Raw genomic sequence first — 19,626 nt, forward strand, 5'->3', positions numbered from 1 at the left:
AAGAAAGAAAGAAAGAAAGAAGGAAAGAAGGAAGGAAAGAAAGAAGGAAAGAAAGAAGGAAAGAAAGAAAGAAAGAAAGAAAGAAAGAAAGAAAGGAAGGAAGAAAGGAAAGAAAGGAAGGAAAGAAAGGAAAGAAAGAAAGAAAAGGTCTAGGAGATTGATAAGGCACATCTCTGTGTGTGTCAGCGATGTTGTTTCTAAAGATGATAAAATCATAAGGGTTCAGACTTAATGAATGAATTAACCCCTTAATAGATTCATAATACTTACTGGGAGGTGGTGAAAGGCAGGATGTGGGGCCTACCTGAAAGAAGTAGGTGACAGGAGACATGTCATGGTCCCTTTCTATATTCCCCTGTTCTGCTGTCTACCATGAAGGTGAACAGCCTTTCAATCCACACACTTCCAATGTCATGATGTTCTGCCTTAGCATGGGCTCAGAATTAATAAGCCAAGCACTGTGGACTGAAATCTCTAAAATGGTAAGCCAAATAAGTCTTTTTTCTCCTTTAGATTGATGTCAGGCATTAGTCACAGTGATGAGAAAAGTAACTAATCTTGGACATTTTGAAACTCAGGCTTTTGAAAGACAGTGTTGGGCCATAAAAAACTTGCCATACAAGGGTGTGTTTATTTTCAGTTCTCTGGAGCAATGAATAATTAACAATAATAAGCAATGAACAATAAAACTTTGGAAGGCAAAGTTTTCACTCTGGAGGTAGTATTCAACTTCTAGCATAATGCAGTTATAGAATCAGTCCCAGAATATTTCAAACATTATCCATGCATTTTTTTGTCATACTCCAACAAAAAATTTTATTAATCAAGTGCTCATGGATTCTGCGCACAGTATTTCATATGGTTTGTACTTAAAAGAAGTTCACAGAATTAATGACAAAGTTGTGCAAACTGGATTATTTAAAGCTTCAAAGTTTCAGGGGCTGTGAAGGCCACTTACAAGTTTCCTAACACCTTTATTTAAAAAAAAAAAAAAAAAAGCCAGGAGCCAGTAGCTCATGCTTGTATTCCTGGCTATTCAAGATCTTGGTTCTGAGGATCTTGGTTAGAAGCCAATTTGAATAAGAAAGTCCATAAACTACCAAAAAAGCTAAATGTGGAGCTATGGCTCAGGTGGTAGATGCTATCCTTGAGCAAAAAGGCTCAGGAAAAGCAAAAAGGCCCCGAGTTCAAGCTCTAAGACAAGCGAGCACACATGCATACAATCTGATTAGCACTAAAAACTAGTTGTCATAACCCTTTCCATGTGTAATACTTAGTATAATATTCTCTAATAGTGTCTGATCAACAGAACCCCCCTCACCTCAGCAAGCACTAGATGAGGAGTTAACATTTTCCTAATCCTGATTAACTTGTTGTGCACCCAAAGTCTCACAACAATGCTCTTCACTATGCTTCTATAAATGGGTCATAATCGGATCAATCTATACATTTAGGTAGCTTTTGAAATGGCCTTGTGCAATGATTCTTCCTTTGATTGTTATTATTTCATTAATATTAAATTCACAGCATTCTAACTCATGACTGTATGGACTTTTTTGTATTCAGGGATGCTTGATAACAGCATTTCAGCGCCACACTTGACAGCCCTTGTGGACAGCAAAATCACCAATAAAAGCACAAAAATGGGGGGGGGGAATTAGAAACAAAACACGACACTAGTTCACAGCATGGAAGATGAAACCAGAAGGAACAACTGCCCTGATCTACCTCAAGTGGGAACATACATGTCAAGTAAATGTGCAAACACATCAAAGTTCCATAGATGCTGATCCAGGAAAGTGGAGAAATTCACAGTCTCCAGAAGTAATGAAAGCTAGTTGTAGTAAAAGAATCTTTTTCAGGGGGCTAGGGGTTTAATGCTGTGGAGAAAACATGACCTTGCATAGAATTGACTAGAAGAATCGGGACCTTTTGTTTTAAAAGTCTGCAAAGGTATGTACTAAAAGTGAATAGTTCATTAACTTATATATACACACACACTTACACACACACAGTCAAGGAGGCTGGCAGAGAATTAGTTACTATATATTAATCAGAGACAGGAAGTCTTGAACACAGAACTAAGGAACTTAGTTCTAACGTTATTAGACCTTGAGTGAATCAATAGCTAGTGCTATACTCTTCTCAACTGTATAATGGGGGACAAAAACTTAACAGTCAGTGTCAGGCACTAAGGGGGTTTAAATTTTATATTTCCAAGAAAAAAAAAACTGATATCCTCATTTAAGAACAAGGAAATTAGCCAGGCACCAGTGGCTCACGCCTGTAATCCTGGCTACCGAGGAGGCAGAGATCTGAAGATCGCAGTTAAAAGCCAGTCTTGGCAGGAAAGTCCATGAGACTCTTATCTCCAATAAACCACTAGAAAACCGGAAGTGTTACTGTGGCGCAAGCAGTAGAATGCTCACCTTGAGCTGAAGAGCACTGGGACAGCGTCCAAGCCCATAGTTCAAGCCCCACAAATGACCAAAAAAAAAGAACAAGGAAATTCAAAACTTACAAATGTTCTAGAATTATTTAATGTATCTGTGGCAATTCAGCAGTATTACATTATGTTAATTAACCATAGAAATTGCTCTAGTCAGGTGACAGGAGCTCAAGTCTTTAATCCTAGATACACAGGAAGCTGACATCTGGAGGATTATCTCTTTTCAAAATAATCTCCAAAAAGCATTGCTGAAATTATAAAGTGACAGCCTGGCAAGCACCAAGGTCCTGCATTCAAACCCAGTACTACCACATGAAAAGGGGAGAAATTAAAGTTGGTGACATTTGCAGACATCAAACCTGTAAAAATTGGTGCTCTATAATCTGGCAAGGGTCACAGTGTTAGAATTCAAATAGATTCTTCCAATGTTAAAGCCTGTATTATTAATTACATATACTTCACCTGTACGTGTTCAGGAAGAAAAATGACTAACATGTGACAAAGCTGAGGTGAAAAAAAACAATTCTATCTTGATTCTATAAATGAAAAAAGCTAAAGAAGAGTGAATTAAGTTGCACAAAATATTAAAGGTAAGATAGTTACATGATTTCAAAGGAAAAATGGGAGAGGGCTTTATAAGACAAAGCAATAGCCACAATGGCACTCTGACGTCTTTTCACTAATCATTTTGTCATATAATATGGCATACAATATGGTTTAAGATGAAAATAATACTTAGTTTGTTTATATATACTTTCAATGTATTTCAAAATTATTCCCCTGTCAGACTTACCCTTCACAAAAACTTTTGAGAACACTGTTTTTGTTTTGCTATTTTTTTGTTTGTTTCTAATGCCAATACTGGGGTTTGAACTCAGAGCCTCTTACTCTCCCTTGGCTTTTTAGAGATAAGAGCCTTACAGATAGCCTTACAGGTAGCTCCTGTTTGTAATCCTAGCTACTCAGGAGGCTTGAGAGCTGAGACTAGCAGTTCCAAGCCAGCAAGGTAGTAAAGTCCATAAGACTCTTTTCTCCTATTAACCAACAACAAAAAAAAATCTAGAAGTGAACCTATTGCTTAAGTGGTAGAGAAAAGCCTTGAACAGGGGAAAAAAAAAAAAAGAAAAAGCTAAGGGACAGACCCTTGACCTTGAGTTCAAGCTCCAGTACTGGCAAAAAATAATCCAAAACACAACAACAACAAAAACCCACAGTGCTGGAAATATGACTTAGTGGTAGAGTACTTGCCTAGCATGCATGAAGCCCTGGGTTCGATTCCTCAGTACCACATAAACAGAAAAAGCTGGAAGTGACACGTAGCTCAAGTGATAAGAGTAATGAGCAAAAGAAGCTCAGAGACAGTGCCCAGGCTCTGAGTTCAAGCCCCAGGACTGGCAAAACAAACCACACACACACACAACTTCTCACAGACTTTACTGTGCAGGATACACACACACACACACACACACACACACACACACACACACACTTCTCACAGACTTTACTGTCCAGGATGGCTTCAAACTGTGATGCACACACACACACACACACACACACACACACACACACACACACACACTTCTCACAGACTTTACTGTCCAGGATGGCTTCAAACTGTGATGCTCAGATCTCAGCCTTCTGCATAGCATGAGCCACAAGGACATGGCTGAGGGAGAGTTTCTTGAAGGACTCTCCCAAAGGGTCCTGGAGCACCAAACTAGGCAGAGGCTCAAATTCAAGGGCAATGTAGTTGCCTAACAGCACAATTTAAATCATCTCTAGATGATTTGGAATACTTAAGTGCAAATGTTATATAAATGGTGGTTATTTAGGGACTTTGTAAAGAGTTGCCATTTACTAGCTTAGGGACTCTACCTGTTCAATACAGACACAATCGTAAGACTGTCTACAAAGCATAAGATATTAGGCGGTCAGTAAACAAGAACTGCAGAAGACAGAGACTGAGTGTGAAATGGCAAGAGGTTATCATAGGGAATGCTTACATCACTTCATGTGTATAAATTCAGCATAGTGCTTTGCATATGACAGTTTCAATTGGGGGGGGGGGCTGGATGGGGGGCCTGCGGTTCTGAGGCTTGAACTCAGGGCCTAGGCACAGTCTCTGAGCCTCTCTGGGCTGGAACTAGCACTCTACTGCTTGAGCCACAGCACTACTTCTGTTTTTTTCTGAGTAGTTTATTGAAGATAAGAATCTCACTGACTTTCCTGCCCCAGGTGGCTTCAAACCGAAGATACTCCAATCTCAGCCTCCTGAGTGGCTAGGATTACAAGCGTGAGACACCAGTGACCGGCTCAAATTTTTATTTTATTTAAATTTTCTGGATTTTTCCCCCCTCCAGTATTTGCAATACTAGTTAGTTAAATCATTTGGGAAAGTCAAGAAACAACTATGTAGTTAATGGTTTCATCTCTGGCTACATATTATAGTCAACTGAAGATGATTCTTAGTCTTCTAAAGTAATATAAAGAATTTCTGGGCTGGGAAGGTGGCTCAGTGGGAGAGTGCTTGCCTTGCATGCATGAGGCCCTGGGTTTGATTCCTTAGCACCACATAAACAGAAAAAAGCCGGAAGTGGTGCTGTGGCTCAAGCGGTAGAGCGCTTGCCTTGAGCTGAAGAGCTGAGGGACAGCGCCTAGGCCCAGAGTTCAAGTCCAAGACCGGGGGGGAAAAAAAAAAGAATTTCTAGGTTAGGATTAAAGAATTTGATTCTTGCTAGATCGAGGAACTAAGAACTGATTTATTCGGAAAAAGAAAAAGAACTAAGCTGGAAGCTTATTGTAATGGAAATAAAATGCCTAAAGCACTGCGTTTACTTGCTTACAGGTGACAGAAATTTCAGAGTAGGTATATCCAAAGCAGGCAGCTGTATATCAAAAGTACTGCAGTGACTTTTTAGTCTTCATTACATTTTAAGATTTCTTAAATGCTAGTAATTTAAAAGCAAAATTCTGTACATTATGAAAAAAAAATAAAGGAAAAGATTAAATAAAAGAGGACATGTGTACAACTGAAACTTAAAACACTGAACAGATTCTAGCTAGCAACAGAGATCTTTAGGCCCCTACTTAAGAAATAAATAATCTATCATAACTATCTTTCACCCTCACTTTCTATTATTCTACCAAATTTCCACAAATATCCTTGTGTATAGTTCTGACAAACATGCAAGCTTTTTATTCCTCTTAGTCATACCTATCTACCTAGCAACTACTCAACTGTTTAAAGTCACCTTATTCATATTCTTTAACAAAGACAGTCTATCGTTTCAAACACACTATTACTACTATTTTATTAGAGAAATTTCAACTCAAATAGCATTTATATATCTATTTCCCTAGTGTAGGTAGAAGCTATAATTAATTCATTATATATTCCTAAGTATATATGGAAGTCTCTGGTACTAGTAATTCAGCTAAATGCTTCTACTGTCTCAAAGGAAAGTATAATTTTATGGTAATAATCAGATTAAATTGGCCAAATCATTACAAAATTACAACTTAGTACTCTACTTAAGCAATACTTACTGTCATTTTGGTTCGTGATGTCTGACAGCCCTGATCTACAAAACACAAATGAACTTCATTAAGACAAATAGCACTTTCTTGAGTTTTTCAAAATGTTACTAACCAAAAGAATTTTTACTATTTTAAGAAAAAAATTCAAATTTGAGTAGACTGTAAATAAATGTACAGTTATAGAGGATACCTACTATGTCCTTAGATTTAGTTTTGATTTAAATAAAATCAAAAGTTACTGGTTAGCAGGCCACTGGTAGCTCATACATGTAATTCCAGCTACTTAGGAAGCTGAGATCTGAGGTTCAGTTTGAGGTCAGACCAGGCAGGAAAGTCCATGAGACTCTAATCTCCAACTAACCACCAAAAAACTAGAAGTTGGAAGTATGGCTCAAGTGGTAAAATGAAAAGCTAAGGGACAGCACCCATCCCATGGGATCAAGCCCCAAAATTGGCAGCATACATGTACGCACACATGCGTGCACACACATACACTTACAGGTTATGAAAGGTATTTGTTGTTAGAACTTACAACATAGACTTAGCACATAAGACACTATTGGCCAAAAAGTTTCATTTAAAATTACCCAACACAAAACACTTTATTTACACAAGTAAAACTAATTAAAATTACATGTCACTTGACAGCAAAGTGATTATTCTTTCTAAACTTCTTGCCATAATTGTTTAGCTTCTCTCTAGCCTAACTAAGCTTTATTTTTCCTATACTTTAAAGATTTAAAGTATACTATACTTTTAAAGATTTCCTATACGAAAACTTTGAAAGTGAGTAAGTAAAAGCCAATGTAGCTATAGAAACATTATAGGGACTACTTTCTCCAGGAGAAACATGGAATTTGAATTGCTATTAAACTATCTCTAAAATAAGCTGTTATCAGTGCCATGGATTCAAATTTAAGAAAAAAGCAATTCTGACATAGATTGTTCACGAGTTACCACAAGAATTGCAACATACCATAATGTAAGTTTTCAGGTCCTTTCTGGGTTGTCATGTTGGGCTCATTTTGCTGACAGTAGAAACGTAATAAGCAGTGTTGATCACAAAAATGTTTCATTTCCCCACGCCACTGCACTCGCTCTTTTAGAGTTCCTTGAGATTTGCAACAGTCACACCTTGCAGCCTTTAATAAGAAAGGGATTTCAGACACTTAAAATTAAAGTAATTAAAGTATCACATTTGTTAAGTATTCATGACTGATTAGTGATTACTAACAAATATGATAAAACTGTCTAATAAAAAATTATAATTTGATGGGTGCCAGCAGCACATGTCTATAATCCTAGCTACTCAGGAGGTTGAGATCCGAGGATCACAGTTCAAAGCCAGCTTTGGCAGGAAAGTTCATGAGACTCTTAGTTCCAATAAACCACCAGAAAACTGGAAGTGGCGCTGTGGCTCAAGAGCACTAGCTTTGAGCTATAGAGCTAAGGAATAGCACCCAGGCCTAGAGTTCAAGTCCCATGACCGAAAATTTAAAAAAAATTATATATATATATATATATATATATATATATATAATTTTACACATGGATAGATTTTACTATCCATAATATATAAAACTGGAATGAGAAGCCCCCTTTTGAGTACAGGGGTTTGAACTTATATTTTTATTATCTTTAAGCACAACATGTCAGTTTATGACATGCATGTTGATCGATAACATCCCTTTCAACATTTTCCCATTCGCCTCAAAGCCTCTTGCTCAGCTCTGCTTGCTGAAATGTGCTCTGCTACTTGAGAGACATATCCAATGCTGTTTTTTGTTAGTCATTTTGGAGATGGAATCTCAGAGATTTTCTATGATCCTCTCAAACTCAGCCTCCTTTAGTACTTACAGTATCAGGTATGAGCCACTATTGCCAGGCTGACAGTCTTTTTCTATATTTACTAGATGCCAAAGACCAATATTAAAAATGTGAAGATAGGGCTGGGAAGGTGGCTCAGTGGTAGAGCGCTTGCCTTGCATGCCTGAGGCCCTGGGTTCGATTCCCCAGCACCACATAAGCAAAAAGAAAAAACCCAGAAGTGGCACTGTGGCTCAAGTGGTAGAGTGCTAGCCTTGAGCTGAAGAGCTGAGGGACAGCACCCAGGCCCAGAGTTCAGGCCCCACAACCGGACCCCCCCCCCCAAAAAAAAGTGAAGATAATGAACACTAATAGATCAAACTGATATAACCAATTTCATTATTTTAAAATAATTTTCAAGCTTGGCTTGGTGGTACATGTCTATAATCTCAGCACTTGGGAAACTGAGGCAGGAAACCTACAAGTTTGAAGTCATTCTGAGGTATGTCTCAAGAACAAAACAAAGCAAACACAAACATTAATTCAGGTAAAAGTCTCCTATAATTATACCATTTGGAAACTTTTAATGAATAAATAGATTTACTTTAGTTGTGTAAGTTAATTTTAAAGCAAGCCAACAGACAATTGATAATGTTAAATTATTTTAACTTTCTAATGGTTTAAAGCTTTTTTTTTCCTTTTCTTTTTCCTCATCTCATGTCTCCCCATTTGCAATATAAACCAGGCACAGGGCCCGGGCTGAGGTTTACTCTGCCTCCTTTTTCTATATATAATCAGTGTAAGAACATAGCCTGTGGTTAGCACTAATAGGCCTGGTTTACAGCTTTTGTAAATACACTGAATTTTAATGTAAGTAAAACACTCAGCCTATTTGACAAAATGCTTCTCTTAAGACATTCAAGCTGACCTGCATCTAGTAATATGATTAGGAACAACTGATTTATGACTTCACATGAAAAAACCCAAACTTCATGCTACAATTACACTTGCAGGACAGGCTTTAGTTTTTAAAGAACTCCTTTTTTCCTGAGATTTTGTCCATATTTACTATTTCTTAACATATCAATCAGTGAATGGACCAAAAGACATGGGATTCATTTCAAATACAGTTCTTTTCATAATTATGTTTACTGTAACTCTTAAATTCAATCTTCAATTTAAAAACTTAATATTTGTTGCTTTAGCAAAATTCCTAAGTACTTTGCAGTTCATAATAACAGTGATTGTGATTGCTCTAAATAATGGGGTGTTCTAGCCGGGCTCTGGTGGCTCACGCCTGTAATCCTAGCTACTCAGGAGGCTGAGATCTGAGGATCGCGGTTCAAAGCCAGCCCGGGCAGGAAAGGTGAGACTCCTATCTCCAATAAACCACCAGAAAACCAGAAGTGGCGCTATAGCTCAAGTGATAGAGCGCTCTCCTTGAGCTGAAGAGCTGAGGGACAGCACCCAGGTCCAGAGTTCAAGCCCCCGACCGAAAAAAAAAAAAAAAAAGGGGGGGGGTGTTCTATATTGTGGGATTGTGAAATCTGTTTTATGAACTTCAATTTTCAAAATTCTTAGTCAAAGGGCATGAAGAGGTAGTAGTTCAGAAGTAAAGCACTTGCATAGATGAGATGTGGGCTAATCACCAGTACTACTTACCCCCCTCTCAAAAACAAATCACCATCTAGGATATTAACAAATATTTAATCATTTATCAGACTTGTTTACAAGTCTTTAGTAGTCTCATATACTTGTTTACAAGTCTTTATAAGTCATAATAATAAACATACTCTTCCAAGTGTGTCATAGGCTCTCTTTTTTCTATGGGTCAGATATTTATCTTGCTGAATAAATATTAAACAAACACTTATTAGTACAAACTACAACAATTAGCTGAAGATTTTTAGACAAGACACTTCTCAAAAACTTATGAATCTTGGGGCTGGGAAGGTGGCTCGGTGGTAGAGAGCTTGCTTCCCATGCATGAGACCCTGGGTTGAATTCCTCAGCACCACATAAATAGAAAAGGCCAGAAGTGGTGCTGTGGCTCAAGTGGTACAGCGGTAGCCTTGAGCTGAAGAGCTGAGGGACAGCGCCCAGGCCCTATATATTGTTGTATTACATGGTAAGCTCAGTAATAGCAGCACTGAATACCTACACCTCAGTCATATACATTTTTTTAAAGTCCCCATGTAAAATATTTACCCAAAGACCACACTTAAGTAACCATAGTGTTCTAGGTTCCAATTTCTTCTTATTTTTTAACTAATTATAGTTGAGAAAAGTTAAACAAAAGGAGGTGAAAAGGAGGCAGATTTGAAGGAAATAGTGATGGTATGGCTTGATTATCTCATTTACTGAAAAGCTAAAGTAAAAGTCCAAAACTAGCTGGGTGCTGTCAGCTCATGCCTGTAATCCTAGCTACTCAGGAGGCTGAGATATGAGGATCATGGTTCCAGGAAAAGTCCAGGAGTCTCTCATCTTCAATTAACCATCAGAAAATGGGAAGTAGAGCTGTGGTTCAAGTGGTAGAGGGCTAGCCTTGAGTCAGGGACTATGCCCAGGCCCTGAGTTCAAGCCCCACAACTGACAAAAAAGAAAAGAAAAAAAAAAGCCCAATACTACTAAGTACCGTTCAGCTCTCAAAGTATACTTACTGTAAATTCTTTCTATAATTTTCACAAGAGTCCTGGAAAATGGGTAGTAGGAACTAAAATTCAGATTATTAAATTACTTGGGTAACATATTAAAAATGCAGGAAGGATGTTTTTCTTTTTGTACAATACTAGGATTTGAACTCAATGCTTTGTGCTTCTATGGGAGAGGTGTTAAGGCTGAGAAGTGCCCTCTCATCAACTCCCCCTTTTTTAAAAAAAAAAATTTTGGGGGCCCAGTCGTGGGGCCTGAACTCTGGGCCTGGGCGCTGTCCCTCAGCTCTTCAGCTCCAGGCTACTGCGCTACCACTTGAGCCATAGCACCACTTCCAGCTTTTTTTTTTCTGCTTATGTAGTGCTGAGGAATTGAACCCAGGGCCTCATGCATGCAAGGCAAGTGCTCTACCACTGAGCCACCTTCCCAGCCCCCAACTCCCTTTTTTGTACAGATACGGGGGCTTAAACTTAGGGACAGAATGTTATCCTTTAGCTTTTTTGCTCTACCACTTGAGTCACAGCTCTACCTCCAGGTTTTTGCTAGTTAAGTAGAGTCTCACAGATTTTTCTGCATATGCTGGCTTCAAACTACAATTCCCAGATTTCAAGCCTCCTAAGTATCTCAAATCACAAGCCTCTTGAGTAGCTAGGATTTACAGGCTTGAGCTATCAGTGCTGGCAATCTCTTGAGCTGTGACACTCAAGAAAGATTAAGGAAAAAGGCAGGCATGATAGAACTTTGAAAACTTAAGATACCAAAACTGGGTGCCAGTGGCTCATGCCTGTAATCCTAGCAACTTAGGCTGAGATCTGAGGATAGTGGTTCAAAGCAAGCCTGGGCAGAAAAGGCTGTGAAACTCTTATTCCTAATAAACCACCAGAAAACTGGAAGTGGCACTGTGGCTCAAGTAGTAGAGTGCTAGCTAGCCTTGAGCTGAAGAGCTGAGGGACAGCGCCCAGGCCCAGAGTTCAAGCCCCAGGACAGGAAGGAAGGAAGGATCTTTTTTTTGTTTTGATTGCCAGTTCTGGGGCTTAAACTCAGGGCCTAGGCTCTGCTCCTAAGCCTCAAAGTGCTCAAGGCTAACATTCTACAACTTGAGCCACAGCACCACTTCCAGTTTTTTTTTTTTTTGAGTAGTTAATTAGAGATAAGAGCATTCTCATGGACTTTTTCTGCCTGGGCTGGCTTCAAACAATGATCCTCAGATCTCAGCCTCCTGAGTAGCTAGGATCAAGTGTGAACCACCAGTGGCCAGTTTGGGATGAGTGATTTTATTATAACTAGAAATAAGTCTGGTAATTGTCATAAGATATAAGGTACTTACCTGTCATCCCAACTACACAGAAGGTATAAATAAGAGATGTGTGTCAAACCCTAGTTTTATTAAAAAGAAAGCAAAACAAATAAAAAAATCCAGGTATTTTATAAAATAACTACTCAAAACAATTACTGGTAATGTTCAACATTAATAATGGAATCATCAAAAATATTTCCATGTAAGCCAGGTGGCGGTGGTGCATGCTTATAATCCTAGCTACTCAGGAGGATGAGATTTGAGGATCGCAGTTCAAATCCAGCCTAGGCAAGGAAGTCCGTGAGACTCATCTCCAATAAACCACCAGAAAACAGGAAGTGGCCCTGTGGCTCAAATGGTAGAGCACTAGCCTTGAGCTGAAGAGCTGAGGGACAACACCCAGACCCTGAGTTCAAGCCCCATTACGGAGAAAAAAAATGTTTCTATGTAGTGAAATAAAGTCAAAATAAATTCTGGGAAATAATTAATCTACTTTATTAAAACAGCTGTATCACTGAGAACAAGGAGAACACAGACACAGCCTAAAGGGCAAGCAAGTTGGGGGAAGGCACATGGGCACATATGTATGGTTGAGAATTGTACTTAAAGCTATAAAAAACTGAACTGACAAAGTAATTTAATATACAGTATGGTCAGAGCCAGGCAGAAAGTGTGTTTATGGTAAAAATAAATGAGTTACTATATTTGTTAGGGTAATCGCTACAAAGATTTTGAAAAGATTCGACAAAGTAATAAAAGTCATTACTTGCCTTATAGTACCAATCCTGAAATTTTTTACAGCAATCTTCACTACAGAAATCTCTCACAACACCATCAAGTTCTTTAGTTGCACCTTTCTTACACAGCTGAGAACAATAGTTGCATGTAACACATCTTAATCCTAAACGCCTTGCAAAATCCTGCTTGTACAGTAGTTTGCAGCCTGAAAAATAAATATTAAATATTTTTAAAAAATTAAAAATTTTTTTCAGCTGAGACAAACATTACCATTTAATTAGTTTTTTAAATATCCAATGAATTTGCATATAGTTCTATCTCTTTCCTTACTGAAACTAAATTTACCATAATTTCAGCCTGTAAAAACTAGATCAGAATCTATTAAAAATATATTACATATTTTTATATGTTATGTGGAGTCAAGAAATTACTGCTTTAAGATTAATTTCTCAGGACTGTTCTTCATTCTACTTCAATAGAATCTTAAACACTGGAGTAAGTACCCTACAAAAAGCATTTTAGATAATGTAGACCACTGAAAATGGATGGATGTTGCCTAAGGAGACATGTCAGCTAAAATTTCTTCCTTTACTGAAGGAATAAATGCATTGTTTTAAGATATGATTAAGGTTCCACTTAGTTTTTTTGTCTGATTTTTGTTGAACATAGGGCTTGAACTCTGGGACTGGGTGCTGTCCCTCAGCTCTTCAGCTCAAGGCGAGCATTCTACCACTTGAGCCAAAGTGCCACTTCTGGTTTTTCTGGTGATTTATTAGAGATAAGACTTTCATGGAATTTCCTGCTGGGGCTGGCTTTGAACTGCGATCCTCAGATCTCATCCTCCTGAGTTGCTAGGATTACAGGTGTGAGCTACCAGCATCCTGCAGTTTTGGGGAGCTTTTTAAAATTTTGTGTAATGACTTTTCTGGTTTGTTTATGTGGTACTAAGGAATTGAACCCAGGACCTCATGCATGCTAGGCACTACCACTAAGTCACATTCCCAGCCTGCACTTAGTTTTTAAATTTTCATATATAGCTCATGCTGGCTTTGAGCTCTAGATCCTCATTTATACACTATTCTTGAATTATATTTTAAAACATTTTGTAAGTTTACCTCTATTACCTTTATTTAACTAGATTTTTTTTTTTCCCCAGTCCTGGGGCTTGAACTCAGGGCCTGGCACTGTCCCTGACATTCTTTGGCTCAAGGCTAGCACTCTGAGCTACAGTGCCACTTCTGGCTTTTTTTCCCTGTATTATTTTTCCCTATGTATGTGGTACTGAAGAATTGAACCCAGGGCTTCATGCATACTAAACAAGCACTCTACCTCTAAGCTACATTCCCAGCCCTTAACTAGATTTTTACTTAACTAGGTGTATATCTCCTTATTTCTGAAAGGTTTAAAAGAAAACTAGGTGCAATAAGAGAAAGGAGGACAAAATAAGCCATTCATTTTTTTAATGTATATCCTTTTAAGTCTGTTATTATTAATCTAAATCTTTAAGGCCCTCCAAATGAAACCTATATTTTATTCAGTGTAAATTATGTATCTGCTGCTCTCAAATCATTTTAGTAAAACACACATTGAAATTTAAATGCTATAGGATCACTGATGCACATGTAATCAACACCAATAGGTTCATATTTATGATTTGGTAAGACTGCTATTAGATAAAAATTCAGGTGCAAAATAAGTACACTTAATATTCTTTTAACATGTTAGGATTTTCATTTTTGTTATAGCTTTGCTCTTCAATAACAGTGAAACATGGCTGTTGGTGAAATGTACCAATTAAACTTAAAATAGGAATGCTAGTTTCTTAAGAGGTACCACCTTACATACATAACAGTATTACAAATGAAAATTGTGACATACTAATAATGACAAAAACCCTAAGCTCTGTGGAAAGTAGATTTAGAACTAGTGTTCTTTTTTACAATCTGCTTCCTGGCACGACAGTAACAAAGTGAGAAGGAAATTCTCCAATATGCTCTATTTAACAGAATCCAATGCTCCCCTAAGTTTTCCCACTATAGAACTGTGGCTTAATGTAATTTTCTTTCTGGTACATATTAAATTACCTGAAGTACTTGAAACCAGAAAAATTTTGCATTTTGGAGATTTCTGTATTTGGGAATACTGGCATAGTCTTCAGTGATTTGAGCTTCCCTAATCTAAAAACTTTTAAAAGCATCATGTTAATGCTCAACAGTTTTGATTTTAAGTAAGGATGTTCGACTTACAGATAGAAATTTTGTAGGCTAGGTACTAAGCTGAGAAAGGAAAATGGAGCTAATGGGAAAGAATTCTAACTCACTTGGAAAATCATCTTTCAGGCCATAATGTAGAAATTTAAGATGACAGGGCATATCAGTGCATTATTATTAAAATTTACTTGCAATGGGAAAAAGTGCATAGTATATTTTTAGTGGTAAAATATTAAGAACCAGAAATCTGCAATACCTGTAAAATAACAAGTCAGTTAAAAAAGTAAACTTGTTTTGTTCAGTGGCATTAAAATTATACAGCTACTCTGAACATCTGTTCAGAATAGTCTGGCAAAAAACACTAAATGTCATGTTTTTAATGGTAACCGCTTTATATTACTAAAGATAATAAAAATATAACAAACAGAAAACATTAAAGATCAATATAAATTATGACCAATACTGTATATACACTTGCCTTCACTACAGAAAGGTCTCTTAACTCCAGAGAAATTTACTGTTTCATGAAGAGTCTTCTCCTCTTGACAGTATTCACAATATGTAACTATACAGTGCAACTTCTTATAGTCATCTGAACAAGTTTTGCTGCAGAACTGATGTACTTTGTTCTAAATGCACAATGAGAACCTTGGTAAGTATCTGACAACCAGCTCAAGAACAAGTTTAAAAAATTAACAAAACAAAAATAAGGTATACAAGCCAATTTAAGAGAAACATAATGAAATAATTTGCCAATTTAATGTTAAGATATTTGGAGATACATTTTCTTCAAACCAAAGGCACTTAAACGAACCAATTCACTGCTAAATATAAACATAGCTCCAGCTGGGTGCTGGTGGCTCACCCTAATTCTAGCTACTCAGAAGGCTGAGATCTGAGGTTCACAGTTTGAAGCAAGCCACCCAGGCAGGATAAGTCCAAGAAAATCCATAAGACTCTTATCTCCAGAAGTAGAGCTGTAGTTTAAGTAGTAGAGTACTAGCCTTGAGCAAAAGAGCTCAAGTACAGCACTCAGGCCCTGAGTTCAAGCCCCACAACCTACCAAAAAAAAAAAAAAAAAACTTCACAAAATTCAACACTACTGACCATTGTAAAATTACTCAGTTAAAGGATGAAAGCTATTATCATAAAAATATGATGGCAAGCTGAGCACCAGTGGTTCACATCTGTAATCCTAGCTACTCAGGACACTTTGGTGGAAAGTCCCTGAGGCTCTTATCTCCAATTAACTACCAAAACCAGAAACAGTCCAAGACATTGTTGGCTCACACCTATAATTCTAGCTATTCAGGAGGCTGAGATCTGAGGATCACTGTTTGAAGCCAGCCTGCAAAATAGTACCCGAGACTCATAAACCATTCACAAAAAGCCTGAAGTGACACTGTGGCTCAAGTGGTAGAGCGCCAACCTGAGCACAAAGAGGGTCAAGAACAGCACCCAGGCCCTGAGTTCAAGCCCCAGTTCTGGCAAAAAAAAAAAAAAGCCAGAAATAAAGCTGTGGCTCAAGCAGTAGAGCACTATCCTTGAGCAAAAAGAGCTCAGAGACAGTGCCTAAGCCCTAAGTTCAAAGCCCCAGGACTGGCATTCCCAAATCCATACCCAAAAAGAGAAAAAGAACCAATCTATGACAATCTGGAATTGATATAGAAGGAAATAAAGGGAGATACAATAAAGGGAGATAACTACAAAGAAATACTGTTCTTACTGGTAGAAAAGAAAGAGGTGACATTATCCAAAAAGAAATGTACTCATTACCTGACTTATGTAACTGTAACCCCCTCTTAAAAAAATAAAAATTGGGGGCTAGGAAGGTGGCTCAGTGGTAGAGTGCTTGCCTTGCATGCCTGAGGCCCTGGGTTCGATTCCTTAGCACCACATAAGCAAAAAGAAAAAAGCTGGAAGTGGCGCTGTGGCTCAAGTGGTAGAGCGCTAGCCTTGAGCTGAAGAGCTGAGGGACAGCACCCAGGCCCAGAGTTCAGGCCCCACGACCAGACCCTAAATAAATAAATAAAATTTATAAAAAAAGATTGTTTTCATTCAAAACATATTCTTTGTTGAGTATAGGCAAGTAGATTCACAGTCACATTCTTGGTACTTTTTTTTAACTTTGAAAGTCTCATTCTTCCTTTTTTATTATTAAGTAGTTGTACAAAGAGGGCTAGGATTGTGGCTTTTTGGCAGAGTGCTTGCCTAGCAAGCATGAAGCCCTGGGTACAAGAACAGTACCATATAATACATAAACAGAAAAAGCTGGTAGTAGCGCTGTGGCTCAAGTGGTATAGCACTAGCCCTGAGCACAGAGAGGCTCAGGGACAGAGCCCAAGCCCTAAGTTCAAGACCCAGGATCAGGGGGTGGAGGGAGAGGGGGAGTAGTTGTACAAAGAGGTTACAATTCCATTAAGTAAGGTTATAAATGCAATGCATTTTGATCAATGTTACCCCATCCATCATTCTCCCCATTTTCCCCTTCCCATTCCTAACCTCTAGTTACACAGTTCAACTTGTACATACTGTTTGTATTTGCTCACTCTTTCTCCCTTCATTCATGTGCCCAGCCCCCCTCCAACATGTTCTACTTCTTCGTATTAATTTTGTTAAACCATTCATTAGTTCTTCAGGAGTTACACCTTTAGATTTCTCCCCTAAGTATACCATATTTTAGTGAGTTTGTGTCTATATGCATAAAACACTGCATATGTTATCATGTTTGTTAGTATTTTAGATGAGAGAAAATATGTGCCTGGTACATCTTAACAGTAACAGGTCTATCATGGAATATTGGCACAGACTATCACATGGAATGTGCAAAACCTGAGAGTAAGTAGTTCCCTCAAATGGAATATAGTTAGCAATTGTTAAATTATTTGTCCTAGTCCCAAACCCACAACAGGCAAAGCTACTTTTCAAGTGGCCACTCAGGCAGTTATTAACAATTTAAATTTCAGGAAGGCAGATAAGTGTTAGTCTGTATTTTCTATTAAAAGGGAAGAAAACCTAACACTTATCAGACACATGAGGGCCAAATAGCCTTGGGCAAAAGAGCTCAGCGACAGTGCCAGGCTCTGAGTTCAAGCTCCAAGCCCTACAAGCCCAAAAACAAAAAAGAGAGGGGGGAAGAAAAGGGGGGTGGCTGGGAAGGTGGCTCAATGGGAGAGTGCTTGCCTTGCATGCATGAGGCCCTGGGTTCGATTCCCCAGCACCACATAAGCAAAAAAAAAGCCGGAAGTGGCACTGTGGCTCAAGTGGTAGAGCACTAGCCTTGAGCTGAAGAGCTGAGAGACAGCGCCCAGGCCCAGAGTTCAGGCCCCACGACCGGACCCCTCCTCAAAAAAAGGGGGAGCCTAGGAATGAATTCAAACTCACTGGAAACATGTTCCAGTTTGAATATAAAACTCATAGGAGGAAAAAGACAATAAAGAAACCACAAGTGGCAACAATGCAATAATAAACAAGAGGACTTTACAGACTCAACCTTCTGTGGGATAAGTTCAACTCTAATTCACCATAATAGTATCGTTTAACTGATTCCAACACTTAATATCTATGTAAACAGAAGCAACACATCAAAAGTACAAAACTTGAGTAGCAATGATGAACATGGTGAAAAGAACCTAATTTTCAAGAATTGTGAAAAATCAGTTTATGTAGGATCTTGAATACCACATGAATACTGTTTCTGTATGGATTTTCTTTCTTCAATCCCCTTTCTTGTTGGAACTTGAACATTATTGGTAGTATAACTTAAAGAGGTATTAGTCACTAAAATCATCACTAGATGTGCCAAGCAGTCTCAAAACAATGACTGGTATAAATGCTCTCAAGAGAACAAACAAAACAATAAATAATTTTCCAGGCACTAAAATAAGAAAATTAGAGCCTTTTAAATACTTCACAAATCATGTAGTTCACTTCAGTCTAAGACACAGATACTGAGTAACTTACCAATCATCACTAATAAATGATGGCTCAAAAACAGTTTGCTATTAGTTCCACACCTTGTATTTCATTATATACAGTTCATGCTATACCTCTCACCCCATCACAACACATCCCAAAAATTGAAAGAAAATAACAGCCAAAAGTAAGAGCTCCTTAAGATATAGTGGGCAGTGAAGGCCACACATCTACTAATGTCCCCTTTATGAAAACAAAAATCAGCACTCAGAATTGCTAGTGGCAAAAGAACATGGCAAAGTAGTGCTCACTTCAACAGCACATACACTTAAACTGGAACAATACAAAGAAGATTAACATGGTCCTGCAAAAGGATGACACACAAAATTTGTGACAATTAGGAAAATCAGTGAAGGTAAGACTAATAAACATTTCAAAATTCAAAGGTCTCTATTCTTTTATTTAAACACAGTTATAAAAAGTTATGGTAGGGGGCTGGGAAGGTGGCTCAGTGGTAGAGCACTTGCCTTGCATGCATGAGGCCCTGGGTTCGATTCCTCAGCACCACATAAGCAGGAAAAAAAAAGCCGGAAGTGGCACTGTGGCTCAACTGGTAGAGCGCTAGCCTTGAGCTGAAGAGCTGAGGGACAGCGCCCAGGCCCAGAGTTCAGGCCCCACAACCAGACCCCCCCAAAAAAAAAAGTTATGGTAGCCCAGCTCACATCTGTAATCCTAGCTACTCAGAAGACTGTGATTTGAGAATCATGTTCTCAGACAGCTTGAGGCAGAAAAGTCTGTGAGTCTCTTATCTCCAATTAACCACCAGAAAACCAATAGTGCTGTGGCTCAAAGTGGTAGATAGAGCATCACCCTTGCGCAAGAAAAGCCCAGGAACAGTTTCTAGGTTCCCAGTTCAAGCTCCATGACCAACAAAAAATAAATACATAGCGCTCAGTGGTAGAGCGCTTGCCTTGCATGCCTGAGGCCCTGGGTTCGATTCCCCAGCACCACATAAGCAAAAA

At 38.3% G+C, this 19,626-nt stretch overlaps 1 protein-coding gene across 4 annotated transcripts in view; it reads right to left on the bottom strand.

Moving 5' to 3' along the window:
* The window catches only part of Zmym2 (zinc finger, MYM-type 2), a 111,597-nt gene that overhangs the window by 30,445 nt on the left and 61,526 nt on the right, over positions 1-19,626 (bottom strand). For all 4 annotated transcript variants that reach the window (XM_013010028.1, XM_013010014.1, XM_013010021.1 and 1 more), the window contains 4 exons: positions 15,168-15,318; positions 12,512-12,684; positions 6,963-7,128; positions 5,996-6,030 (listed from right to left, as the gene is read on the bottom strand). In XM_013010028.1, coding sequence (XP_012865482.1) covers positions 5,996-6,030; positions 6,963-7,128; positions 12,512-12,684; positions 15,168-15,318 — 525 coding nt within the window. The remainder of the gene's footprint in view (positions 1-5,995; positions 6,031-6,962; positions 7,129-12,511; positions 12,685-15,167; positions 15,319-19,626) is intronic.

The sequence above is a fragment of the Dipodomys ordii genome, unplaced genomic scaffold, assembly GCF_000151885.1.
Source record: "Dipodomys ordii isolate 6190 unplaced genomic scaffold, Dord_2.0 Scaffold1, whole genome shotgun sequence".
NCBI classification, from domain to species: domain Eukaryota; kingdom Metazoa; phylum Chordata; class Mammalia; order Rodentia; family Heteromyidae; genus Dipodomys; species Dipodomys ordii.